We start from the raw sequence: 27,567 nt of genomic DNA on the forward strand, positions 1-27,567 counted from the left end.
ATATATATATATATATAAGAAACTTGTTTACATTAGGATTCTAGTGAAAACTAAATTAAGGTTTTGGATTTTGTCTTCCTATAGTATTTGTATTTAGATTTTTTTAGAATCGTTTGATTAATAGAATTAATAGAAAACTTTTTCTCTCTTTTTTTTTTTATCTCAAGTATTCTTCTAAAAATAAGAAAAGGTTTTATATATTTTTTAAAAATAAACTTGAAAATCTCAAAATTATAAAAAGTTTTGTTCATGCATTCAAATTATTAAGTTTTTTATATTATTTTATATAAATTGTTGTTTTCCAAAACGACACAGTATCACCTAACCCACCATTACGTGAGCCCCCTTTAGGCTTATGTCAAATGCTTCAGTTTCTTTTCACTGTTTGCTTCTCTGTGCTTTGTCGGATATTCATCTGTCCGTTCTGTCTTCGTCCTCTAGTCAACTTTGCCTTCTCGTTTCACTCTCTCACACGCGCCTTCTCAGCGCGTGTATCACACATTCCTTTTAAAAGTCAACTCTTCTTCAAACCTACAGCTTTTTTTTTTTAATTTTAATTTTTAAAAAAAGGTAGAAAATCTCAAACGAAATTAAAAGGATTAGGATTCCCTTCTATGCCACTTTTTGAATATTTTGCAAAGTATAATGATTTTTAAATATAATATAGTAATAAATTTTCCCCCCTAAAAAGCTTACACTTTCTTTTCACCCAAATTACTTTTTTTATGATATTATTTTTTATTAATAAAGAAATTTCTTTTTTTTTTCCTTTTTTTGGTAAACTAAAGGAGATTTCTTCACCCTCGCGTCATAAATTTAATATTTCGTTGAATCATAAAATCTAGGTAAATTGTCATCAACCTACCATATTTTGGTCGAAATAAAAATATATAATTTTATTTTCTGGCTAAAATTGTCATCAACACTATATAAAATCATTTAAATAAACCCTTCGGGGCCAGGTCAGCTGGTTGGAAGCAGGGGGCAATTCCTGGGGGGTCCGAATCCTGCCGTCTCCCTTCCTCTAACCTGTTCGCCTGTCAGCCTATCATAATGGACTGATTTACCTCCTACGCGTGTGTTGCAGGCTCGTGCACGTAGGTCTGTTCGCCTGTCAGCCTATCATAATGGACTGATTTACCTCCTACGCGTGTGTTGCAGGCTCGTGCACGTAGGTTTGGGGTTTGACCCGCAGGCGCTAAGCCCAATTACGGCCCGAGCGTTAGGCGCGTCTGATGGCCAGGTCCGACGGACTGAGGTCCATGGGACTGTTAGGCGTGAGTGGTGGTCGGTTCGTCTCCGTTTGTAAGGGTAGGTACGGGTTTCTCCAATGTATAAAAAAAAAATCATTTAAATAAAATGCAAACTATCGTGAAGTAAAAATGCCGACATTAATATTTTTAATTTAAAAAAATGGAGTCGTAGCATAGATCGACGAGACCATAAATGTTTTTTGCAGAGGTATTAATTATGGGGGTAATTAATTAATAATTTTCGAAATACTGTAGCACATTAATAGTCAATATATTTAATAATATAAAATAAATTAAAGAAATGAGAAAATGGATGGACAGAAATCTAGACGATAATTATTATCCATTAACTGTTTTCATCTTCACTTGCAAAATTCCTAGAGAGAGAAAATCTTTTACCAGCTAAGAGAGAAAGTGCGAGAAAATTCTGGCCTTTCTTTTTCTCACCTTCCAAACACGGAGTTTTCCTTTTTTCCCCCTTTTCTCTTAATAACCCCTTTTCGCTTCTTCCTCCTATCTGACCCTTCAAACCCATGATTTAGAATTTCCGATTTGACCTTTTGATTCCGCGAAATTCCGCGATTTCTTCGATTCGTTTGATCTGGGCAAAAAGCCGACGGGTTCTCCGAGGAAATCCGCCGGATTTCTCCTCCCCTTGCGTCCATGGCTAGCGCCGCGATTTTCTCATCCCTGCGGCGGAGGAGATCGCCGTCGCTGGAGGCATTCCTTGCTCCGGTCAACCTCACCGGCATCGCCCTTGTTCAAACCCTAGCCTCGATTTCGTCGGAGGTTGTCTCGTGCTTCAGTGGCGTCCACTTCTTCTTCCAACGCAGGAACGCTCGCTCACTGATTCGTAAGATCGAAGTCTTCGTCGTCATGTTCGAATTTCTCTCCGATTCGGGTTCAGGTCCTGGTCGGGTTCTCTCTCATACGGCGGTGCTATGTCTGAAGGAGCTCTATCTTCTCCTCTACCGTTCCAAAATCCTCCTCGACTACTGCGCTCAATCCAGTAAGTTATGGCTGTTGCTGCAAAACCCATCGATTTCAGGGTATTTCCATGATCTGGATCAAGAAATCTCGACCCTTTTGGATGTTATTCCCGTTAACGATCTGGGTCTGAGCGATGACATTAGAGAGCAGATCGAGCTATTGCAGAAACAATCCAGGAACACGAAACTGCATGTTGATGAGAACGACGAAGCACTGAGGGACAGGTTCTACTCGTTCCTCGACGAGTTCGAGAACGGTCGGATGCCAGATTCGTCGGAACTGAGATCGTTCTTTGTGGAAAAACTCGGAATTGCGGATTCGAAGAGGTGCAGAGCTGAAATCGAGTTTCTGGATGAACAGATTGTGAATCATGATGGAGATATGGAGCCTACAGGATCGGTGATTAACGGGTTTGTGGCGATCACTCGTTACTGCAGGTTTTTGCTATTTGGATTCGAAGAAGATGGATTGGAGTGGAGAATCGAGAATCCGAAGAAGCTGAGGAAAGGGGTTATTGCGCAGGAGATTGGGGACACTTTTATAACGATTCCAAAGGATTTTGTTTGTCCAATCTCTCTGGATTTGATGAGGGATCCTGTTATTGTTTCGACAGGACAGACTTATGATCGAAATTCCATTGTTAGGTGGATTGAAGAAGGGCACTGTACTTGTCCGAAAACCGGTCAAGTGCTCATCGACTCTCGTCTCGTCCCAAATCGAGCTCTTAAAAACCTGATCCTGCAATGGTGCATGGCCAGCGGGATATCTCATGACTCGGAGATCATAGAGACACCAACCGAGCCTTTCGGGTTGGCTCTCCCGACGAAAGCCGCAGTCGAAGCTAACAAAGCCACTGTGTTGATCCTTATCCAGAATCTGGCAAATGGGTCGGAAGCAGCTCAGACAGTGGCAGCTCGGGAAATACGCCTTCTGGCCAAAACTGGGAAGGAAAACCGTTCCTACATTGCAGAGGCCGGCGCAATACCACATCTGTGCAGGCTTCTGAAGTCTCAAAACCCTATTGCCCAAGAGAATTCCGTGACAGCAATGCTTAATCTATCCATCTACGAAAAGAACAAAAGGCGGATCATGGAGGAAGAGAACTGTTTGGAGTCGATAGTGTGTGTTCTTATCTCTGGCCTAACTACGGAAGCACAGGAAAACGCTGCAGCCACATTGTTCAGTCTGTCTGCGGTACACGACTATAAGAAACGGATAGCGGGTGTTGAAGGATGCATAGAGGCATTAGCCTTGCTGCTAAAAAACGGGACACCGAGAGGGAAGAAAGACGCTGTAACGGCATTGTATAACATATCGACGCATGTAGAAAACTGCAGCAGAATGGTAGAGAGTGGAGGAGTGGCGGCCCTCGTGGTGGCACTTTCGAACGAGGGTGTGGCAGAGGAAGCGGCCGGGGCATTGGCCTTGATGGTGAGGCAACCGTTAGGAGCACGAGCCATAGGACGGGAGGAATCCGCTGTCACGGGTCTCATAGCCATGATGAGATGTGGAACCCCTCGGGGGAAAGAGAATGCGGTGGCTGCATTGCTCGAACTCTGCAGGAGTGGCGGAGCTGCAGTGGCCGAGAAGGTGGTGAGGGCACCGGCTCTAGCGGGTTTGATCCAAACCCTTTTGTTCACTGGCACGAAGCGGGCCCGGAGAAAAGCAGCTTCGCTGGCTCGGGTTTTCCAGAGGTGCGAAAATGGAGCTCTCCGGTCGGGCGGATTAGGGTTTTCAGGTAACTCGAACGGGAACAGAGATGGTGGATTCACCACTGATGTCTCAGTCCCAATCTCCATATCAGTACCTGTTTTGTAATCTCTGTTGTTTCACTGCAAAATCTCAGAGGGGACAAGAAAATTTTTTTGTTGGTGATGTCTAAACGCATTCATTGGTTGGGAGATATGTATACATAAGGTTTAGAGCAGAATGTTATATATATATATATATGTATATGTGTGTGTGGATGGGGAAACAAAGGAAGAAAGAGTTTATGATGTTGGAAAATTCTCTGTTCTGTTATGTTCTGTTACAGTGTAATATATTGAGCTATGATATATATATATATATATACACACAGTACCTCTGCAGTATAACTATATACAGTGAAGTTTAGAACATTTCAAGTGTTGGAATGATTTTATTGATTTGGAAGTGGAAGATGAGACATAAGATGGTGTTGTATCAGTTAAAGATGCTTGAAAGGCTAATGAAACAAAAACATTGAAGATCATTAAGAGAATCCATTGGAGGAAAATGGCAGATTGGAACAGAAACTCCGGATTGTAAAATGGCATCCTCCACACATCATATATATACACACACATATACATATATTTATATATTACATTGCAACATAACCAATGTTGAAAAGTAATCAGTAATACATTAAATTAGTCCAAATTCAGACTTTATCACCATTTCTTCCACATTTTCCCACTTCTCCTCTTGACCCAAAATTTTCCACAGAAATTTAGCATCACTGATGATGAATATTCACAGAGAGAGAGAGAGAGAGAGAGAGAGAGGAGACAGACTGTTTGGAGTTTGAGTTGAACTGGATTAGAGAGTTCTGCGTGTTTCCCTAAGTTAAAAACAGAGCATTGGTTTGATAAATTACACTCGTGGTGAAGGCTCCGTAGCCGGTGACACAAACAGAGCTCATCATCATCATCATCATATCATATAGCCATGGCTATGCAGCCCCCGAAAAACCACGAGCCCGGAAAAAAAAAAGCGAAACCGAAGATCAAGAAACCCTTTTTTTTCAGTACGAGTTTTGCCAGATCTGCTTCGAGGGCGGCTGACCTTGTGAGCCGCCGTCTCGAGGGTTTTGCTGCTGCTGCTGCTCCAGAGACATCCCTGTTTGGGACTGGTAGAAGTTCGGGTAGCCGAGAGATCCATAATCCGGCTGATGAGCATGTCGATGATACCCGGATGACGACGACGATGATGCCTGTTGGTTATGGTGTGCTGCTTGCAGGTTGTAGTATGTGTTGGTCGGGATGGCTGGCATGGTTTGGGCACCATGACCATGAACCCACATGGCCGAGTTCTCGTTCTGAGATCAACAAGAAACAAACGAACTGCATTAGGTTGTCTGAAACAGAAACCCTAGCCACCTCGTATTCTTTCACTTCTATTCCTCCAAATTTCAGCTCTAAATCAAGAACCTGACTTTCCAGACGGGAATGAAATGATCCATCAATTATACCCGGGAAGTTCATCGTCAAAACGTTCAATTCATTGCATTTCGAGAAATTACCTGCTGCTGCTGCTGGAGGGACAGAAGATGGTTAATCTCCTTGTATTGTGAACTCAAGACATCTCCATAACCAAGTGTCGTCCCGGTAGGAGGAGCTGTCGGTTGGTTAAGAGGGTAGTTACCAGTTCCAATATTGCTCGAATTTCCAAACCCATAAGCCGAGGGGGCAGCACCTGTTGCCGTCTGAGGCAAACTGCTTGCAGCAACACTGTTTTTGTACTGCGGAAGCAAAGCGGCCAGAGACTGGTGGTATGAGCTGTTACCCGCAAATGCTTGCTGGAAAGCCGAAGGCATGTAAGGGTAACTTTGAGGCAGCAAAGGATAACCCATCATATTCGGGAAGTGAGTCAGAGGCAAGGTCGGTTGAGAGTATGGATGCATCGCTAGCTGCTGGGGAAGAGCCGGTCCAGTAGCAATATTCCCCCCTGGTAAGGCTTGTTGAACAGATTGCGTTGTAGAAATACCACTGCCTCTCATTGCCTGCAGGCATGTAAAACTATATAATCAGAATACAATATATAGGATGAAATCCCCTAGTGGGTTATATTGCCAACACAAGCAAAAAGAAAACAAAAATTTGCACTAATTAAAAGGGCTGAGCTCATATCAGAAGAAACACATCTGTTCTGTATAATCAGATTCAAAGAACAGAGATATATCAGATACATTAAAAAAGAAAATATTATTATGTCCTAGAAGAGACAAAGGGATCATCACCTCTGGCATGGAAATGCTTTGGCCATTTAATGGAGGACTGTTGCTATTTCTCAAAGTCATGGACTGTGCAATGGGGAAAGGTGAGTACTGAAGCTCAAGCTCCCTCGCACTCTGTGCAGGTTGTGCCAAGTTGGGAATTGTGCTTGTATAACCTTGCTGGAAAGCAAAACACACAAACCAATCTTTCTGTCATTCAAGATCTTAAAGGGATCATCAATTTCATGACTCACATCAATCGAAAGATAAAAAAACTCCTTTTTTTTTCTAATGGAAGTACTATAAGCTGATCGGAATTAGTGCGAATGAATCTTTGCCAAAAAACAGGGTCCTATAAAGAAGTTATCAATTCACAAGCACGATTTCTACGGTCACGGGGATCTGATTGTAGTATAAACTGCACATGCATGTCTCTTCTAACATAACTAGTGTGTTATGTTATGTTGTATGCAAGCTTACCATCACATTCGATAGTGCAGCAAGATTCTGCATCTGGGTGCTTGTCCGTGATTCGTCAAAGGCTGTATTCAGCTGCTGCTGCTGCTTAGCATTTTCATATGCATATCCTGGTTCAGATTGAGCAAAAGTGTACTGGTGCCCCTGAGAAGTTTCGGAGCGTTCTTGCTCCAAAATCTCTCGCTGAGAATCTGAAGTATCATGATTTCCAGTACTTGGATTAGCTTCGTGGACAATATCTCCATTGTTCGTGTTTGCAATATGTTCATCATCGTAGAATTCAGTATTCCTGAGCAGAAGCATGTGTCAGATTATTAGAAAACAGCAAGTGAAAGATAAATAATCCAGAAAACTATTCAGAAGAAGCAATTTGGTAATAGAGGCATGCCTAGAATCTGAGTGATCAATTTGTGGGGCTTCATCAGAAGCCTCTTCTCCGTTGTTGCTCAAAGGCCTTGATCCAAAACCTCCAAAACTTCCAAAGCTTAGTTGCGAACACTCCGGAGCATGGACTTGCAGATGATCTGGAATTATGACACCAGGTCTGTCCTCTCCGTGCGATGCTTCATGATCATGATTCTCTATGCTTAATTGTTGAAGGTTGGTAGCGACAAATGAAGTACCGTCTTCATCTGAAGAATGACAATAAGACACAGAATAAGACACAAATCAAGTACAACAAAGGATCTTCATGTCACCGACCTTCCCCAACGATAAACGTCATACTGACACCAAAAAACAATCAAGAGAAGGGAACAAAATCGAAAATGAGAAGTTTCAAAATAGGCCTTTAAGAAGTTATGTCTGCTACTCCCTCAGTGTTATACTATACTAGCACCAAGAAGGAAGAGAGAAAAGGAGACACCATTTCCAAATTGCAGTAGTGGTAAAGTAAAGACTTAGAAAGCTTCATACATTAAGAGACATGGTCATCAACCGTGTCAACAATATAGAAACCACTACATACTGGGAAACATTTATCCATCTTACCTTTTTCATGCTCAACAAGATGGCTCTGCATTTCATGTTTGTATAAATTATCATCAAACTCAGAAGAAACTCCAGAGTCATCTTCCTGAACGCTTCTACCAGAAACAGAATCAGGCCGCGGTTGATCTATCCCAAGATTCCCTAGTGGACCGTTTTCTGATTGATGGATCTCTTCTAACTGGACCTTAAATGGTTGATCTCCTCTACCAGATGGATCAGCACATAACTCCGACTCTGCCTGTGCCTTTGATAAAGAAGAGGTGGTAGCAGCTACCGGCTTCTCAATCGAGGGCCATTCATCCTTGAAAGGAACATGTTGATTTGCAACGTCATGCTCACTATATACTTCAGGGCGTGTATCAACATTCTGCCTGGGGTTCGTTGTCTTGTTTTGGGGTCTACCCATCTTCACAATGTCAGCCATAGACATCTGGCCTGCAGCTCCAAACCATGCAGTCTGACGTCCAGAAGCAGACTGTGATGGCTGTATCCCATCAGTCAGAGAAACAGACAGCATTTTATTTTCCATGGCAACAAAATCACTGCAAAAATATGCAATGAACATGAGCTACCTGCAACTGAGATGGAAAAATGCACAAAAGATAGTTCTGCAGGAAAAAGAAATAGCAAATGCCACAGAATAGCAATGTTGAATTAGGCAAAGTAAGGTCTAACGGAACACTTTGAAGACAGAAATCCAAAATTCCAACACTACGACCATATTTACCTTAATAAATGCCAAGACTCCTTGCAAAGCATGCAAATATTTTCATTAATTCTAAAAAAACTTAACATTAATTATGTACAGAGGCTTGGCATAAGATAAGCATAGAACTTTCAAGCATCATAAGAAAGTTAAAGATTCACAATGAAGCTGCAGCTTATATCTAACGTTCAACCTCCAAACCTCTAAGTCGTATAAACATTCCAACCCCTCATTACATGGTGGAGACAACTGAGGTTTTTTGTTCAGCTTAGGATACAGATCAAGCCAAAGGATCTTGTCATCTTAACCTTTGGCGGTAACATTTGAAAAATAGAAGTCTATGATCTTCAGAAATCCAGAGGTCTCACCAAATGGATCTTACTACTGTTACAAGTTACAACCATTAATTAATGGCCAGGAGAAGTCTGAAATAAAATCTACAGTACATTTAAGTTTTGACACTCTAATACTAGTCTGATGAAGCACATAAACTCTAAGTTTTAAAAAGCATGAGGTGTGCCTAGGGCCGCCTCTGGAACTTCACATCGCCCCCAGGTCTGGAGGCGCCAATCAGCACACCCAGCCAAAAGCGCGTAAGCATACTTTTTAAAACCCAGATTAACTTGCCACCGATTTGTCCAATTGAATTAAAAATAACTGACAAAAAAGAAAGAGAATCACTAGAAGGAAAACCTGTGCAATGGCTGATGGCGTCCCTCTACCCCAGAGGCAGATGATGTAGGCCATGCATAACCCTGTGTTACATTTTCTTTCTTGTTCGTCGATTTTCCTTGGAAATTCCGAGATTCTAAACAATAGAAAAGCATGAATCCTTTAGTGAAAACTAGTAAACTTCCTGATCCCTTTTTTCTCCAACAGCTCAAAAGTCATCAGGTTTATACCGTTAGAGCTGAAATGTGTCGCACCACCTCGTCCAGCATAACGATCAGAACCACCTCTAACCCCGCGGTTATAAGTGTTATTAGCACCACGTGCCCGGGAGTCTGTTGTATCCTTATTCTGAACAAAATGGAAAGTTGGAAAATCACAAAGATTTCAATAAAAAATGAACGAACATTAGAGGCTAGCTAAATGCAGAAATCATTTGATACCAGCGGCATATACAAAACACTGCAAGCAGGGAAAAACACGAATAATATGAAAACAGCTTAAAACTATGGAATTTAAAGGCATTAGCAGTCTTCAGAGATAAAAAAGAAGAATCACACGGCATCTTGTTAGAGTCCCACATCTGAAATATGTGGGGACAATTGAGTGTATATAAGACCATGGGCACCCTCTCCCAACAAGCTAGCCTTTGGGGAGAGTTCTACCCATGGGCTTTGAGACTTAGTTGGGCTCATTATGGATGGGTGGGTGGGTTCTATCACATCTTTAACATAATTTGAAGCCAGTTGAGAATTTGCGAGCTTAACACAGAAGTTCTAGGCTTCTAGCAGAAAATTTATCGGATTATAACATAAAGTAGATTAGAAGCTAGATGATGATAGAAATTGTTTGGTATGGGCACAAAAAATATATGCAGATGATGCAGAATTGCAGATAGATTATTGCATTTCCAATTAAAAATGTTAGTATTAGCAACCAAAGGCTCAAAGAGATGTTCCTTGATCTATATGCTAAACAGATTAATGAGACTTTCAGCATTGACTCACCTCTTTCTTTTTGTCCTTTTTGCTCTTAACTTCATGAAAAGGATCTGCGTAATGAATGAACAAATGTTAACATCATGAAGGCAACACCATCTATAACAAAGTGTAGTGCCCTCCAGCAAAGAAAGAATAGCACCAAACTTGAGATCCCAAAACATGCACATAGGTTCTATCGTGTGGACCTATGTGCTAGTAATACACCATTTATGAGACGTTTGTCTAAAATCCGATCTTAGAAATACAAGATCGAATTTTTGACAAACTTAGTGTGGGTGAAAGCGCCGTGCTAATACTGGCCTCAGAATGGTGTCTTACTAGCACATATGTCCACACGATAGACCAATGTGCTTTTTTTTTTTCTGAAAATAGATAGGCAACACATTAGCATAATAGGGATGCAAAATCCCAGCAGTTAATGACATCAGAAACAAATATAGCAGCATCACCACGAACAATCCAGTATTTAAACAAGGCGATAACAAGAACACCGGGCAGATCCATATCTATATATAAAGCTGTATCAATAAGAGAGATTAGATCACATCCATAAAATCAACATGCCAGACATCAACACGTTATGCGTGATCATGACGTGACTGTGTCAGCTGCAGCTGTCGGCTATGACCTAGCCAACATGTTCAGCAAACCCTAAACATTGCACCCTTTGCTCTTCTAATGTCACGCAAGCGGTAGCTCCAAGAGGGTTACGGGCATATTTCTAAACAACAAGACTAAGTTAGAAGCTACTGTGACACCATCAAACGTCTCACCAGCTGCAAGAAAAGATCAACCAAAGCAAATAACAAAAAGAGGGCCAATTTTGAATCTGGACACGAAGAATTCAATGCTTCAAAGCAGCCAAAAAATTGCGCAAAAAAAAACAAAACTTTAGGGTACCTGAATAAAAAACTCAACCCCAAAACCCTAATCCAAACCTCTCAGACACCAGTTAATCTCAGTATCAGTAACAAGCGAACCCTAATTTCACTGCCATAAAATCTCCCACTCACTTCCTCAACAGCAAAACACACAAGACCCACAAAAGATCGAACGCGAGAAATCAAAGAAAAACGAGAAACCTTGGGAGAGGAGACGATTGATGGCTTCGTTAGGATCCATGTTGCACTCCTTGAGCATGGCGTAGATCTCGGCTTCGGGAAAGTTCACGATTTCCTTCAAGCTCTGAACCATCTTCCTCGACCCCGACGGGATATTCGAAACTCCATTATTGCCCTTCCTCCCTCCGACACTTACACCGCCACCGCCGACCTTGCTGCTCATCTTCTCCACCGCGATAACTCTCTTTCTCTCTCACACACACACACAGAGATCTGAACAAAAACGACGCAGCTGCGTGGCTTCTCTGCCGCAACAAAAGAAGAAAGCAGAGAAAGGAGGAAGAAGATGCAGAAAGAAGATTATATCTCTGTCGGAAAACCCTCTCGTTTTTTTTGTCTTTCCCTTTGGTGAAAGGGAAAACCCTCTCCGATTTGTCTGTTTAAACAGCGCAATTTTCGTTACTGCATTGCTAAAACGGCAGACAGTCCTTTTCTTGTTGTGAGACGTCGCACCGTTTCAAATTCTTTTTTTTTTTTTGTGAGCAGTTTTCAAAGCCTGGTTTCCAAATTGAGAAATATTTTTTTTTTGGTTTAAAATTGAGAAATATTTATGAATAATGCGAGGTAGATTTATAAAAAGGGGATAAAATATCGTAAAAGAGATAATAGAGCTTATCATATAAACGCTAAATGTGTAAAAAACATATAATATAATTAGAGAAACAATTTATTTCGTCAAAATCCAAATAATATAATTAAAATTATAAGATAATAAGACGATGATTATAAAAAAAACTCGCATTTTTCAATAGATAAGATTATCTTAAATTGATAGAGAAATGTAAGAAAAATTAAATATAATTACATTTATAATAAACTTTATGGAATTATAATTTAATATCTATATTATTTTTTATTACATAATTTTAATATCTAAAACTTTGTATATATTTTAATATATAAATTTTGCTTACAATAGATTTTTATATCCCAATTTTTTATCGATATTTTTTTTAATAAAAATTGCAGACACAACGTATTATCACCTTTTTACCAATATAAACTAATCATATGATATCCTAATTCCCAGTGATATAATTTAGTGTCTTATATTATATATAAAATTATCAAAATTTCACCCAAAAAAATTTTATCATAAAATGAAATTATCCAATTTTACTCAAGCTGCACGTAGCCATCAAACATTGACTTGGTTCGAGTTCACATTAGAACCAGACACTTAGTTCCACGTAGGATATCAATTTTGGTTTGAATTTGGAAGCCCGGTTCGAATCCACCCCAACAAAAAATTGGGTGTCGGGTTTAAATATATCGGGCCGACAAAATTCGAGTTTTTGGGTCAGGTTTAAGGTTTCGGATCGGTCCGAAAGTCCGATTTTTTTTTTAAAAAAAATAAAAAATTAAAAAAATCGGTTTATAAACGGACCAACTCCGTCTTGCACGTGAGTCCGAAGTTTATAGGATCGTAACTTTGAGCTTAGTTGTTTAGACCCGAATAAAATCGAACCGACTCAAACTCAAAACCTTTGGACTAAAGGAAGACTCGGATCAGGCCGGACCGACTCGATTGACACCACTTTTTATGGATTAGAATAGAATGTCTTATTCTTGTCATGATTTAAATATTAAATAACTTCAAAGCCTCGATGGTGATACTCCAAAATAGATTTGACAAAAAATACACACACTTTAATTATAGGTGTCATATATTAGTTAATGTGAATGAAACCATTCATAACTATTAATATAAAAAAAATAATCAGGTAAATATCATTATATTTGTATCAAAGCTTAATTAATTAAATGATTTGATAGTGTTATACTTATACTCTTTTTAAGCACTCAGGTAAGAAGAGCAAATCATGTTTGCCTTTGAGATAACAGGACGCTTAATCTAATAGCTTGATGCTTTACATTAGGATAAACATGGAACTAATATTATATAACCTCTCGTATTTCATGGAAAAAGGAAATATTATTATAATTCACGGGTTATACAAAAATAGAATCAAATCTCTACATACAAAATAAAATATAATAACATCATACCACCTTATGATTGTCTTTAATAGTATCTAAATTTAATCTTCAAACATAAGCCCTCAATCTCTAATAAGTTTGAAATAAAGATGAAGTAATGTACATACTAGAAATCATATTTAGATTTAATACATACACTCATCTGTTCTCTTGCCACATTATTCATCATGGAAGCATATTAGTTTACCATATATATATATATATTAAATTATTGCAAAAGCATTAGGCATAATGTAGTAATGTACCTTAGCTCTGCCCTTGCAGATTCTCTTGTGATGAACTTTCATTCCAAACTCTGGCTCCATAAGCAATGATCTATGGGTAACATATTCTTAAAGACAGCACACAGACCTGAGATGTGATCACAAGAAACTATACTTACAGCATACTGTTTTTATTTCTTGTCTCTCTGTGCACATTATTGTAGTGATTTAGAGATAACCTTCTGATTGTTCAAGAGGGTCTTCACATCAAGAAGAGGAATGATACAACTGTGAGACAAATGATTCCTAAAGTGGCAAGAATCGAGCCCTGGTCAAATGCTTTCTGCAAGCTGCCAACTCGTGAGAAGTGTTGGAAAGCCAGAAACCCGGCGATTACCAAAGAAAGGATTGCTCCTTCTTGTTTTCCTCTGCCAGTACATGATATTAGTGAGTCTAAACCCAGGAAAAGAAAAAGAAACGAAGATCCATATGATCTTGAACAAGACATCCTCTAACCTTAAGTTTGTAACTTGGTAAGGCGCCACAATCACCAAGAGCAGTGCAACAAATGGCAGTTCAAGCTCACCTGCAAACAACAAGGTAACCACAACAGAGTTGCAAATTGATACTTACCGGAATAAAGTTTTGCAATTTCAAGACCTGGTGAATACATGCATGAATCCTGCCCACAAATTGATGTTGGTAACAGAAAATTGCCGGGTTCTGATAACACAAGTTCTCAAAAACCAGCATGCCAATTGCATAGCAACACAAAGCACAACGCATCATTAAATTACAACACCACAACTTAACCTCTTGTCTGAAGTTTGCGGTAGTTAGTAAAGGCCTAAAAGTCCTATACCCTGGAAGGGAAAACAGGTAATCTTCTGCTTACATGAGATGAAAGTGACTGCACATTCTTGTGTTTCTCCCCGGTTGTGTAACAAAGAACAGGGAACCGAGGCCTATTTAGATTTAAGTACCATCAATTTCAACACACAAATATTTAACCCAATTCATAGCATTCCTTGCACATGCTTCTTGAAGATAAAAATCTACCTGGAATAAAGAAAAACAATCGAACAAGAAGTGCAAGGAATGCAGCCCAGATGCCGTATTCACCCCTGCAAATCAGATGAACAAGATCAATGACCTTCAAGACAGACAAATAAGCACTTGCACACACTCTCGTAGAGAAGGAGGAGACGTATAAATTTAGGATGACCAAAATAAAACTACTGTGAAGACAGAAGCGACCGAAACTTCCAAAGGCAATATATTATCGCAAACAAGAAGCTTACTTCATCCAGGAAATAACGCTCGTGGGTGCTTGTAGGGCGAATAGAGGAACAAGGAATGACTTCTTGATACCGGTGCCCTTCGAAAGCAAAAGTAGACTAAATAGAGAAAGGAAAAAACAAACATTAGTCGCTCCAAACCACATAGAAATTTAGGAATCGAGGCAAACAAATGTACATAAGAACTATGATTTGGCAACCTAAAATCACAAATAACCATTTCTCTTTGTCAAGATTTCCCTTTTTACCCAGAAGCAAAACATGAGTGAGCTGACAGAATATCTTTGAGTTCATCATCATCGTTCATTACAGACGTAATCTGCAAGCCTGAAACATGAACTTGTCCAATTTTCTCAAATGCAAGAAATTCCTTCAGTATTTCAACTCAGCTGTTGATATCCAAAGGAACAGGAGAGAGGCCCAAACAAATCTCTAAGAACATGACTGTGTAATAAAGCCAATTTCGAATAATTTCAAATTTGACAAACAGAAAACTCAGCTGTCAATCATCGCTTCATTTATACACCACCCATTAGCGTTCTGCGTTCAAATCTACAATCAGAGAGAGAAAAGTGACCATACATCGAAGAGATGGTCGAGATCCACTGCAGATTACCAAGACTCAGAGGCGCAGCATAGCAGACTACACTCGATCCCCTCCTCCGCTTCTCCACCCTCGCCATCGCCATACGCAGACGATCGACCGATACTCTAAGAAAATTCCAAAGAGATAAAGAATAACACCACTCGAGAGGAAGAATCAGAGTCACCGCCATTCGAAATCACGCGGTATGTTTTCTCTCACCTCAACGGCTTGAAGCAAACAGAGCCCAAATCACGACGGAAAACGGAGACCTCCGGCGAAAGAAGCCGAGAATTTAGAGAGAGAAACGGATTGATGCTGCGATTAGGGAGGCGAAGAGAGAGAGCAAGTGACGATGAGAGACAGAGACTCGCCATCTTCGTCTTCTCCGCCGATGCTGAAGCGAAAGTCAGTATAACGGATTCTGTAACGATGAAATCGCTCCGGCCAAATCTCCACCGTTGGTTTCACCTCCAACTGCTAATCTACCACATAGGATATTATCCACGTCAGCACCACTAAATAACCCGCTGTCACTCGAGCATGTAATTACGTAATTATGAAATAAAAAAAACAAAACCCATTAATCAGTAATTGTTTTATTTTTCATTTTTTGAATTTTTTAAAAAATATTTCCTTTTTCTATTTTCTTAAAATTTCCATTATTTTAATTTTCTTTACAGAGGGTTACTAAAAAAAATGGAAATTTGAGTGGCTAAAGGAGGATTACTTGCAATCCAAGAAAGATCTCCAAATCCTTCCAGAGATCGGAATCACCATCTCTGCTCTATAAATCTTAGTATTCTTACGAGGATTTTTTGGTAAATCACAAAGCCGAAATGGTCAAAGAGAATGTGTCTAATCGTCAAGTTTTTATATCTTTCCTCTTCTTCTCCATCTTTTCTCTGTCGAAATTCATGAGTTCAGACGAAGAATCCTTCACTGCAACTTCTGGGTCCGGAGGCGCCGTCTCGACAGGATGGTGGGAGAAGAAAGATATGCTCTGGAAGCTGAAGGAGAGAATGCAGAAAACGGATGATCTCGGAGCCGAGATTTCTCACATGTTAGTCGAATCTCTGCTCGCAGTTTTCGGCAGCAGAAACTTGCGTATGATGGAGAGATTCGGAGGTTTTCTCTGGTTTTTCTGGTCACCAAAAGGGTCGGGAGATCGAATCATGACGAGGAAAGTGTCGGCCTTTTCCCGGATCGGGGCCAGTTTCTCGTTGGAGATGATGAAACGGAAGAAGAAGAAGAAGAAAGGGAGCGACGACAAGTTATCGGTCACGCCGTTGACGTTGTCAGAAGAAGAGTTTCAGGAGCTTTTAAACGGGTTTAATGGAGGATTTCACAAGATTCAGTGGCTCTTAGCCCTTCTGAAGGAGATTATGGCTGACACGAACGAAGATTCGCTCGAGAAAATGGACTGCCGTATCCGGGAGTGTAAGAATTTCTTGGAGGAGTTCAAGCCGAAGATCGAGGGATTGAAGAGAGCTTCTCCTTTGTTTTCGGAGTTCGGGTCTGAGATCGAAGAGTTCAGGAAGGGAGAGGTGGAAGAGGAGATGGGCAGGCAATGGAACACGAGCTGGGAGTTGGAGGAAGAGGACTCACCTGGATCTGACTGGTATCTACTCGTAATGCGCTGATTACTTGCAGAGACAGAATCAGTTTCCTTTTCTGTTTTTGTTCTGTTTCCATTTATAGTTCTAGTCTGGGATCCTCTCTGTTTCATCCAAGTTTTACAACAAGATTCATCGAAATTCTCCAATCTCTTCACAGTCAAATCTCAAATCCTGCATTAATTAACAAAATCTTTTTCTGGGCAATTGAGATTTTTACATAATTATACAAAAAGGATCAAGCTTTTCAAGAAAAGAAAGGTAAAGGCTGAGACTTTTTTGTTAACTCAACTGTACAAATTGCAAAGGGCATTTTTGCACAAAGTCACGAAAGAGCTACAACATAGAATGAAACATAACACACCCAACAAAAACTGGGTGCTTTCAAACCGTTTTGCTGCAGCTTAGTACTAATAAAAACTCAAAGTTCTGGCCCTCCATGTATACGTTTGGACCAGGAACAAGAGGGAAAAAAAAACAAGACAGAAAGAACACAGAATGTTTCAGCCGGTGTTCTTCTCTAGTGTTAGCTCTCGTCTCTCCCATCATCAGCAGTGTCTTTGGTCTGAGAGATGAGGGAATCTCCCTGAAAGTCACAGAGAAAACACAAAACAGCCAATTTTAATAGTGTGGGGATAGGAGTAGGGTCATCAAATTCAGACCTTTTTTATTCTTTTGGGCTATATTCGAAATCGTGAAATATGGCCCGAAAAAGAATTTTACCTGTTCATTAGACTCGGAACCGTTATGGATATCGAAGATAATGGGACGACAACGCATGTCTTCATTCATCAAGCTCGAGTTCTGAAAGTGAGCTATCAGGGCAGTTTTCCCCTGTATCCGAGCATATGCCAACGAAGCTACTTTCTCACTGTTAAACTTCTTCCATTTCTTCCCGTTAAAATCCTGCAAATGAATCCAGAAGCATTTAGGCAAATCTCATGTTTGGACTGAATGGCATTGTTCAATCAATGCTTCAAGGACAAGACCTCATAGAATGGGATAATGAGATTTGGAGAGAGCATGGTGATGAAAGCATAGCCCAAGTTGCATTTGTTCTGCGAACAAAAATGGGTTTAAAACTCAGTCAAGAACCAAAGATTTTGAGTTTTCTACGAGTCATAAACCGGCATACCTTAAAATCTATTGGAAAATAAAGGAAGTTAAGTAGTAAGTTCCTTTTTGTTCTTTTCGTCGATAGCTGGAAGCAACATCTTTGATGTGTATCTGTTGACAATGGCAGCGAAAAGTTTCGATAAGGAACAAACTATACCAAATCTGTAAACTGTCGATAAGGAACAATCACGGGACCTAAAGGTAATCATGCTTGAATTTTGCCCATTTTGCTCTCCGCCGAAAGAAGGTGTACGTTGTAACTTCTTCAAACACTGTGAACAGGTAGCAATCCTCTATGTTGAGCCTAATGTCTTGGCTGATACTCTTCATGAATTGCGAGATCTCGTCCCCCGTTATCAGATAGTTCGACAGTATAAATCTCTGCTTTTGTACCGTCTCATCGTCCTCCTCGATTATCAGGCTTCTCAGGAATATAACGTAGCTCGTGATATGCTCGGAAGTATGCGCATAGACCTGCTCGAAGACGACAAAGTTTTGCAAGATCGAGATGAAGAAATTGTTGGCTGCTATTCTCGGTATCTGAAGAACACCGTTTTCGAGTCTTATGTCCAATACACCGTTCTGGTTCAATCTTCGTTTGATGTCTTCTTCGGACTGAGGATCCATTTGTTTTTTTTGTCTCATTTCTTACAAGTTCTTCTCTTTCCTTGTTTGTTTTTCCAGAAGATTTAAGCAATTTCAAGATTTGGATATCAAAATCAGATCTATGTACATTGAGATCGATGTAAAATCTACCTGAATATAAAGTATTCTTACGAGGATTTTTTGGTAAATCACAAAGCCGAAATGGTCAAAGAGAATGTGTCTAATCGTCAAGTTTTTATATTTGGTCAGTGAATACAAATTGACATGGACTTGTCACTCTCTATCTTCCTAAATCGGTTCCCTTGATTATTGAACATTTCACTAACTTTTTATATTTAACTATGTATATAGCTAATTCTCCATCATCAACAACTCATTTTTTAGAGTATATTTTACCAATTTGATTACAAAAACTTTTAATTTAATAACACACACATATATATATATATATAAGCATTAGAACTAAATGATTTATAGATTGTGAAACTGTAATTTTAATGCTTAAAATTTCACGTCGCGACCATACAAATTTGGCCATACACATATTCTTTGTTTATCATTGCATGAAAAAATTTACAATTACTGGATGATGATATTCAATATTGCTATACGATATAATATTTAATATTGTATTTATATTTTGAACAATTCAAAATTTATTTTTTTTAGAAGTTCAAGATAATATTGTTTCAAGTTATGAAATATGATAATATAACTAGAGAATGACTTGATATACATTTAGATAAATAGTTTGATATAATATATCAGTTGTATGATTTCTAACATTTCATCTTTCTTCTATTATTTTTTGTGCACGATAACTATTATGTTATTTAAATATTTTTATTGTATAACTTAATTGGTTTAAAACAAAATCTTTGACAAAGCAATGATAATTTTGTAATCCATTCTATTTTATCTAAGTACCACCAATAATTCACCATTCAAATCAAATATATTCGAAACTAACGAATATACTTTAGAGTTTAGTGTTTGCTTATGATAATTTATCAACGTTATTAATCTTTTGATGAATTAACAATATTGTATTTGTATATTAATAAAACTTTGAATATTGAACAATTCATTTTTTTAGAAGTTGAATAATGATAATATTTCAACAATACGATAATAATATATGATTATATTTAAATTTAATCTTATCACAATTCATAATACTAAAATCAAATTATCTCATAATTTTTAAGTAACATTCAAAAAAATATACTAATATCAAAGTCAAATATAACAAATGAGCATATCAATAATATCAAACTACGAACTATATTTGTAAGTCTTTTAGGTTTTTTATCATTAACCTATGTAGGTTAATTAAACTCTTATAATATTTGCTCATATAAAACTACAATTACATCTTTTACTAAAAAAAATAATATCAAACTAATAACCACTGAATTAAAAACAAATGACAAACAACTGATGATGTTGAATATAATTGATGCACCATTTTAAGATTTACGATGAAGATAAGCAAATGATAACGCTAGTCCAAGGTAATTGTAATTCATACATAAATATATTTACACATAAATAAATATAATATTGTTATACAATATAATATTCAATATTGTATTTATATTTTGAGCAATTCAAAGTTTAATTTTTTAGAAGTTGAAAAATAATAATGTTTCAAGTTATAAAATATGATAATATAAATAGAGAATAACTTGATATACATCTAGATGGATGATTGGACAGAATATTTCATTTGCATAGTTTTTAACATTTCATCTTACTTATATTACTTTTTTGCACGATAATCATTATGATGTTTAAATAATTTTATTGTATACTTAATTGATGTAAAATAAAACCTACAGATGGTTTAAAATTAAAATAAACATAAAATAGTTAGATGGAAACTAAATTATGGACATCTTGTAACACCCGCTCTTCATTTTTTTTAAATGATATTATTTTATATGCTACCTCATCTTAAACCAAAATAAATTTAAAGGTTGTTTTTTTAATTTAAATACATATTTGATTGTCTAATATAATTAATGAAAACTAGATTTTTTAAAAATTTAAAACTACTAAGTTTTTTTTAGGTTATCCCTAATATTTATTAAAATTATTGAGTATAAAATTGACAAAAATGATATTTAAAAAAATAATTAATTATTTATAATTTTTAAAATTTAGTATTACTTGCAATATAAAGTTTCATCACAAAAAATGCAACTAAATATGACGAAAAGTTATGTAAAATTTGTTTCATTTTTTTATAGATATACTTCCGGTATGCATGACCGATATTTGGTCATCCTAAACACCGTAATCCAGTTTGTTATTCTGGTACATACGGTGAGATCTGATGACCAGACGATGATACCACTATGGGCTATATTCGTTTTGCTATGTGGAGCTTTGTGTATATTGTCGACTATAGTCGGTAGACGCAACCAGAGCCCACATGATCACGTCATCTTCATCCGTATTTCACGTTTTTTTGCAGCATTTGTAATTCACCATTCAAATTAAATATATTCGAAACTGGAGAATATGCTTCAGAGTTTAGTGTTTGTTTATGCTAAATTATCAACGTTATTAGTCATTTGATGAATTAACAATATTATATTTGTATATGGCTAAAACTTTGAATATTTAACAATTCATATTTTTAGAAGTTGAATAATGATAATATTTCAATAATACGATAATAATATATGATTATATTTAAATTTAATCTTATCACAGTTCATAGTAAGTCAAATTATCTCATAATCTTCAAGTCACATTCATAAAAATCTATTAATACCAAAGTCAAATCTAAAAAAATGAGCATATCAATAATATCAAACTACGAACTATATTTGTAAGTCTTTCGGTTTCTTGATCATTAAACTTATGTAGGTTAATTAAACTCTTTGTAGTACTTGCTCATATAAAAATACAATTACACCTTTTACCAAAAAAATAATATCGAATTATTAACCACTAAATTAAAAACAAACAACTGATGATGTTGAATATAATTGGTCCACCATTTTAAAATTTACGATCAAGATAAACAACTGATAACGACCTTTTTAACTAGTCCAAGGTAATTGTAATTTATACATAAATATATTTACGCATAAATAAATACAATATTGTTATACAATATAATATTCAATATTGTATTTATATTTTGAACAATTCAAAGTTTATTTTTTTAAAAGTTGAAGAATAATAATGTTTTAAGTTATGAAATACGATAATATGATTGGACAAAGTATTTCATCTAGATGGATGATTGTTTCATCCAAGTTTTGCAACAAGATTACGAGATTCGTTGAAATTCTCCAATCTCTTCACAGTCAAGTCTCAAATTCTGCATTAATTCACAAAATCTTTTGCTGGGCAATTGAGATTTTTACATAATTATTCAAAAAGGATCAAACTTTGCAAGAAAAGAAAGGTAGAGGCTGAGACTTTTTTGTTAACTCAACTGTACAAATTGCAAAGGGCATTTTTGCACAAAGTCACGAAAGAGCTACAACATAGAATGAAACATAACACACCCAACAAAAACTGGGTGCTTTCAGACCGTTTTGCTGCAGCTTGATACTAATAAAAACTCAAAGTTCTGGCCCTCCATGTATACGTTTGGACCAGGAACAAGAGGGAAAAAAAAACAGGACAGAAAGAACACAGAATGTTTCAGCCGGTGTTCTTCTCTAATGTTAGCTCTCGTCTCTCTCATCATCAACAGTGTCTTTGGTCTGAGAGATGAGGGAATCTCCCTGAAACAGAGAAAACACAAAACAGCCAATTTTAATAGTGTGGGGATAGGAGTAGGGTCATCAAATTCAGATCTTTTTGGTTCTTTTGGGCTATGCTCTCTCTCGGGTATTTTTCGAAATCGAGAAATGTGGCCCGAAAAAGAATTTTACCTGTTCGTTAGACTCTGAACCGTTAGGGATATCGAAGATAATGGGACGACAACGCATGTCTTCATTCATCAAGCTCGAGTTCTGAAAGTGAGCTATCAGGGCAGTTTTCCCCTGTATCCGAGCGTATGCCAACGAAGCTACTTTCTCACTGTTAAACTTCTCCCATTTCTTCCCGTTAAAACCCTGCAAGTGAATCCAAAAGCATTTAGTCAAATCTCCAGTCCGGACTGAATGGCATTGTTCAATCAATGCTTCAAGAACAAGACCTCATAGAATGGGATAATGAGATTTGGAGAGAGCATGTTGATGAAAGCATAGCCCACGTTGCATTTGTTCTGCAAACAAAAATGGGTTGAAAACTCAGTCAAGAACCAAAGATTTTGAGTTTTCTACGAGTCAGAAACCAGCATACCTTAAAATCTATTGGCAAATAAAGGAAGTCGTAAGTTCCTTTGTTCTTTTCGTCGATAGCTGCAAGCAACATCTTTGATGTGTATCTGTTGACAATGGCAGTGAAAAGTTTCGATAAGGAACAAGCTATACCAAATCTGTAAACTTTACACCATATTTCACCAAAAAATCGTTGTAAAAAGCTTACTTATTCGGGATGTTTTTTATCATCAAGGTAGTCCGAGTATCCTCTCCGCGAATAATTTTCTCCAAATCAAGTTGAAATTGCTTCCTGCTTTCTACCTGGCTGCCATTACTCTCAGTTCTTCTCGGCCTTCCGTTTTCAGAGAAGCCCTCAAAGCCTGTGGGGAACCTTCCAGGGTGAAGACCACTACTGCTTAACAGGACAGGACTTGGTCTTGGAGACGAAATCATTCTGTAACTCGAAAACCCATTATCGGCCATGCTTCTTGGGTTCACAATCCCGTGATTTGCCAGTTTAGACGGGAAACTTACACCGTTAAGACCCACGTTTCCAGTTCCTTGATAACCAACGGTGTTCATGAACAAAGTATCTCTCGAAGTCTCTGGAAAGAATCCAAAATGCTTTTCCAGAGGAACACCAGATGGTGCAGACCCGACATGGAGACAATGGCTGTGATGCTGATGCGGAGATGCAACAGACCATTCTAGTTGAGATGAGTATGGAAAGCCATGACCTTTACTGTCAGAGAATGGATTCCCTATAGAAGATTTTGACCATACTGAGGAATTTGAAAGTTCAGAGTGTGAGTTAGGGCTTCCCCACAGAAATTCTGACCCAGATAATGTTTCGATACCACCCCCATTTGACGTTGAAGAGCCAGCAGACGAAACATTTCCAGTGTACTGATCCAACTTCGGGTCTTGAAACAAATGGGACTGTTGGAACACGTTGCTCCCAATATGACCAAACTTCCCTTGCTCCCGGCCAATAGGAGCAAGCTTCGAGCTTGGCCCTTGTGAATTTAGGACCGAAGCCAATCCAGACAAGTGGCTGCTCCTTGTAGGACTTATGGTCCCAAATACCGGTGATTTGCTCAGCACGGTTTGAAGCGGACTGCATTCAACAGGACTGTTCAATTGTAACCAGTTACCTGACATGACAGCAAATAATCTTTAGCTTCTCATCGAGACAACAACCACAACATGACATCATTAACAATGAAACACACATTCAACATGCCCACCTGGAGGAGAATTTGCAATGGGAGAGCCAACCAGATGTCGGTAACCATACAAATCATCATGTTCAAGGTCTTGGTTAATTTGCAACATCAAGCTAGAAAAGATCGAATAGAAAGTCAGACACAACATTAGCCGCCTTCCATTAATATTCTAAACTTAAAAGATTGCACAAGTGAAAAGGATAAGAGCATCATCTTCGATATGATTGATCATAGAAAGGTACGCACTTTCGACGAGCTCCTCCAGGGCGACTGGGTTCGACTTTTATGCGTTTTCCCGCAATCTCACACCTGTTTAATGCCTTGAGTGCCGCCTCGGCAGCTCTAACGTCGTAAAACTCGATGAATTTGTGATGCCTCTTACGCGGTGTTTCTCTTATCTGGGTTTTCAGGAGGAAAATAGCAATTAACAAGCTAGCCTTTTTTCTTGCAAAACCGCCTCAATGGGATATAAAACACACAATGTGTTCACAGGAAAACAAAAAGGAAAGAAGAAAAATATCTCTATCACCTCTTTGATCTCGCCATGAGCACCGAAAATTCGATGAAGGTCATCATTTGACACTGAAGGATCCAGGTTAAAAACAACCAATGTCCCCTGATTCATATCTTTTTCAGATGGATTGTCCTATAAGTGAGACAGATGAGGCACAACATAATAGTCAGCATATCTAGAAAACAAATCAGAATGGCATGTGGAAAAGAAGTTGACATTTTTAAGAAATGATACTAACCTTAGGAATTGAGAAGTGAATATCGAGTTTTCTCCTTCGCAGAGGCTTGTTTTGTAATGCCCGCATAGCTGTTCGAGCAGCACGGATATCATAGTAAGATATCATGACAAAGCCCCTATGCTTACAAGCAGTATACAGGGTCCTGATGTCGCCATATTGCTGCCCAAATCACAGAAAACAGAAAAACCATCAGTGGTTTTTGTGGTGAGACTGTCCAAGTAAACGAGGAACAGAGTCTCGGGTCTTTTTCTTTTAGTACCTCGAAGAGAGATTTGAGCTCGGAGTCCTCGACATTGCTGTTAATATTCCGGACAAACAACGTTCTCGAGGGATGCTCACCGTACGGATGCTCACCAGCAACCGTTCCCACACCGTTTTGAAGACTGTAATGCTGCATCCCATTTCCACCGAGGCTCCTCGAAATCGGTATTTTCGGCATACCAATGGCCAAATTTTCTAGTGCATCACCCTCCAATTCCATCCCACCTCCGCTACCGAAAAGATCATAATCATCGACATCATCCAACGTACTGGGCAACTCACTCAGGTCTAAATCATCCATTATCCCAGCCAAAAGGTCATCTTCATCATCAGGAAGCAGGTTGCCAATGGCATGAAGTTCAGTATCCCCCAGCATGTCATCGGCACTTTCATGAAACTTATCTGAGCCAACTGCAGGATCATTATCATCCACCATCGGGAAACCATCGTTCAATTGCACTGCAAATAAGCCAAATCTGCGTAAGAATTCAGCCTAACGAGAACTGGTGGATAGCATTTATAACAGATAAAGTATTGGTAAGAACATTTTTCATGGGGAAGGACGGGTAGTGAGCTCGAGAACAAAGTAGCATCCCGGTGGCGGCTAGTTCCAGAGAGAATCCCCCAACCACGAGGCTCGGTTTCTTTCGGTATATCCATCAGCAGATTATTTCTTCAATCTGTGCTTTCACATAGAGAGTAAGAGTTAATAGAATGAACAGTTTTCTAATGGGATACCAAATACACGAAATTAAACCGCATTACTTCACCAAGAGAGCAATATATAGATATAACATTGACATTGGATCTACAATAACACAGAGAAAACGCCACATGATAAATACATTGATCATCTCTAAAGGTTCAACCTTCATATCAACAGAATCAAGATTACACAGCCGCAGATACAAGAAGCATCTGAAGTGTTATTGTAGAAGCAACAGAAACAAAGGATGGGAAAAAGGATGAACCACCATTTTGCAAAAGTGGCTTTACCAATAGAAAGAAAGCTTGATTAGTGAAGGATTAAGACAAAACCAGATGCAAAACCCACTACTTGTGAAAGCATAAGGAGGCTAATCAGTGAACTTATGCAGAACTTTAGCTTGATTTCCATGGAATTAATGGTGTGATTAAGCTAAAATACTCAAGAAACCAACTTGACGACCAAATGGGGCATCAAAAATTCCAACTTTTGACGAAAATCTAAAAGTTGACTAACACATCAGTCATATGATTGAGCCATGGCCCCAAAAAAAGCAGAAACTACGAAATCAAACATTAGAATCTGAGGGCCAAAATCATAATTGAGCTAATGACACGAGGAGAGGACCATTCAAAGGATCAAACAAAAAACAGAACTATGTCGCTTGGTAGCGTGGAACTAACCAATTAATTAAGTCAATCACAAGAAGAAAACCAACTTCTGGGCAAAAGGGTCATCAAAGGGGCAATTTTTACAAGAGATAACGCTCCGTGAGAATCGAAATAAGCAAGACCAATAATTCTCCCCAAAAAAAATGATATTTTGCTGTTCGCCCTTCGATTCGGCAAGAAATTTGAACAAAACCCAGAAAAAAAAAACCCAACTTTAGTGGAAAACATCATTCGATTAGCAGAAAACGTCAAACCCATAAATTTTTTTACTGAAAAACCGATGAAAACGGGAAGCTAAGGATGAACAGCTTACCTCAAATGTGCAGTTACCAATACCCACGATCACGACACGAGCAAAAGAGAAGAGAATCTATACCAACCAAAACCCGAGAAAATTAAAAAAAAAACATACACACACACAAACAAAAAACAAAAACAAGAAAGAAGGAAACTTTTTGGGCTTTTCTCTGATTTTTATTTTATTTTTAATGATTTATTATACAGAAGAATATGAAAGAAGAAGAAGAAAAATATCAGAAGATGAGAATGATTGATAGCTGAAGAGGGTTTGTCTTAACTGCATTTAAATAGATTTTGAGGTCCGATATTGACACTTTATTATTTTAATAATTTAATATATTAACCAACAATTATTACCCATAAATTTATTTGGATTTTACCAAAATATATTTTCCTTTTGCGCAAAATCTTTCCCTTTTGCTCGCCTTTGGATAACTATTTAATTAATTAGTCATTATCTTTAATTATCCATAAATTAGTAACTGACCCGAATCTCCACCTCACCTTGTTTGCTAGTAAAAGTAATTTTCTAAAATCACATTTTAAAAAAAATAATAATAAGAGTCGCTATCTTATTTCGATCTTATAAGATTAAAATTTTACAGTAAATAATTGTATTCACACAGAATTCATTTAAAATTAAAATATCAATTTGATGAAATTTTTAACTACTAAAAAGAATATAAAATAATTATCAAAATATTTTTTTAATAAAAAAATAAAATTAAAACAAAATTTAAATAAAAATCCAAAAAATCAAATTTTAATATAACATTGATTAATTTATTATTT

At 37.9% G+C, this 27,567-nt stretch overlaps 4 protein-coding genes across 5 annotated transcripts; 1 reads left to right on the plus strand and 3 right to left on the minus strand.

The window, feature by feature from the left end:
* Positions 1 to 1,639: 1,639 nt before the first annotated feature.
* On the plus strand, positions 1,640 to 4,275 carry LOC104820613 (U-box domain-containing protein 17). The gene has a single exon (XM_010551127.2). The coding sequence runs from the start codon at positions 1,917 to 1,919 to the stop codon at positions 4,059 to 4,061; it is 2,145 nt and encodes a 714-aa protein (XP_010549429.1). The 5' UTR covers positions 1,640 to 1,916; the 3' UTR covers positions 4,062 to 4,275.
* A 416-nt stretch (positions 4,276 to 4,691) lies between these two features.
* Positions 4,692 to 11,489, minus strand: LOC104820614. The gene is made up of 10 exons (XM_010551128.2): positions 11,127 to 11,489; positions 10,051 to 10,094; positions 9,277 to 9,394; positions 9,068 to 9,182; positions 7,669 to 8,210; positions 7,067 to 7,310; positions 6,682 to 6,967; positions 6,226 to 6,381; positions 5,509 to 5,988; positions 4,692 to 5,304 (listed from the first exon to the last, which is right to left on the minus strand). Exons 1-10 carry the CDS (start codon positions 11,326 to 11,328, stop codon positions 5,011 to 5,013), a joined length of 2,481 nt encoding a protein of 826 aa, XP_010549430.1. The 5' UTR covers positions 11,329 to 11,489; the 3' UTR covers positions 4,692 to 5,010.
* Positions 11,490 to 13,143: 1,654 nt separating this feature from the next.
* LOC104820615 (cold-regulated 413 inner membrane protein 1, chloroplastic-like) lies at positions 13,144 to 15,716 on the minus strand. The gene is made up of 7 exons (XM_010551129.2): positions 15,473 to 15,716; positions 15,250 to 15,378; positions 14,671 to 14,766; positions 14,429 to 14,493; positions 13,886 to 13,955; positions 13,609 to 13,797; positions 13,144 to 13,517 (listed from the first exon to the last, which is right to left on the minus strand). The coding sequence occupies exons 1-6, from the start codon at positions 15,625 to 15,627 to the stop codon at positions 13,632 to 13,634; spliced, it is 681 nt and encodes a 226-aa protein (XP_010549431.1). The 5' UTR covers positions 15,628 to 15,716; the 3' UTR covers positions 13,144 to 13,517; positions 13,609 to 13,631.
* A 6,287-nt stretch (positions 15,717 to 22,003) lies between these two features.
* On the minus strand, positions 22,004 to 26,953 carry LOC104820616 (protein MEI2-like 5). Of its 2 annotated transcripts, none has more exons than XM_010551130.2 (12): positions 26,789 to 26,953; positions 25,644 to 25,778; positions 25,097 to 25,557; positions 24,838 to 24,996; positions 24,615 to 24,731; positions 24,332 to 24,483; positions 24,107 to 24,198; positions 23,086 to 24,013; positions 22,900 to 22,984; positions 22,754 to 22,822; positions 22,488 to 22,670; positions 22,004 to 22,337 (listed from the first exon to the last, which is right to left on the minus strand). In XM_010551130.2, exons 2-12 carry the CDS (start codon positions 25,756 to 25,758, stop codon positions 22,278 to 22,280), a joined length of 2,421 nt encoding a protein of 806 aa, XP_010549432.1. In that variant the 5' UTR covers positions 25,759 to 25,778; positions 26,789 to 26,953; the 3' UTR covers positions 22,004 to 22,277. The 2 variants fall into 2 exon arrangements, with proteins under 2 accessions (XP_010549432.1, XP_010549433.1); XM_010551131.2 differs by lacking the exon at positions 26,789 to 26,953 and adding an exon at positions 26,488 to 26,700.
* Positions 26,954 to 27,567: the final 614 nt, after the last annotated feature.

The sequence above is a fragment of the Tarenaya hassleriana genome, unplaced genomic scaffold (genome assembly GCF_000463585.1).
Source record: "Tarenaya hassleriana unplaced genomic scaffold, ASM46358v1 Cleome31, whole genome shotgun sequence".
In the NCBI taxonomy this organism is placed as follows: Eukaryota; Viridiplantae; Streptophyta; class Magnoliopsida; order Brassicales; family Cleomaceae; genus Tarenaya; species Tarenaya hassleriana.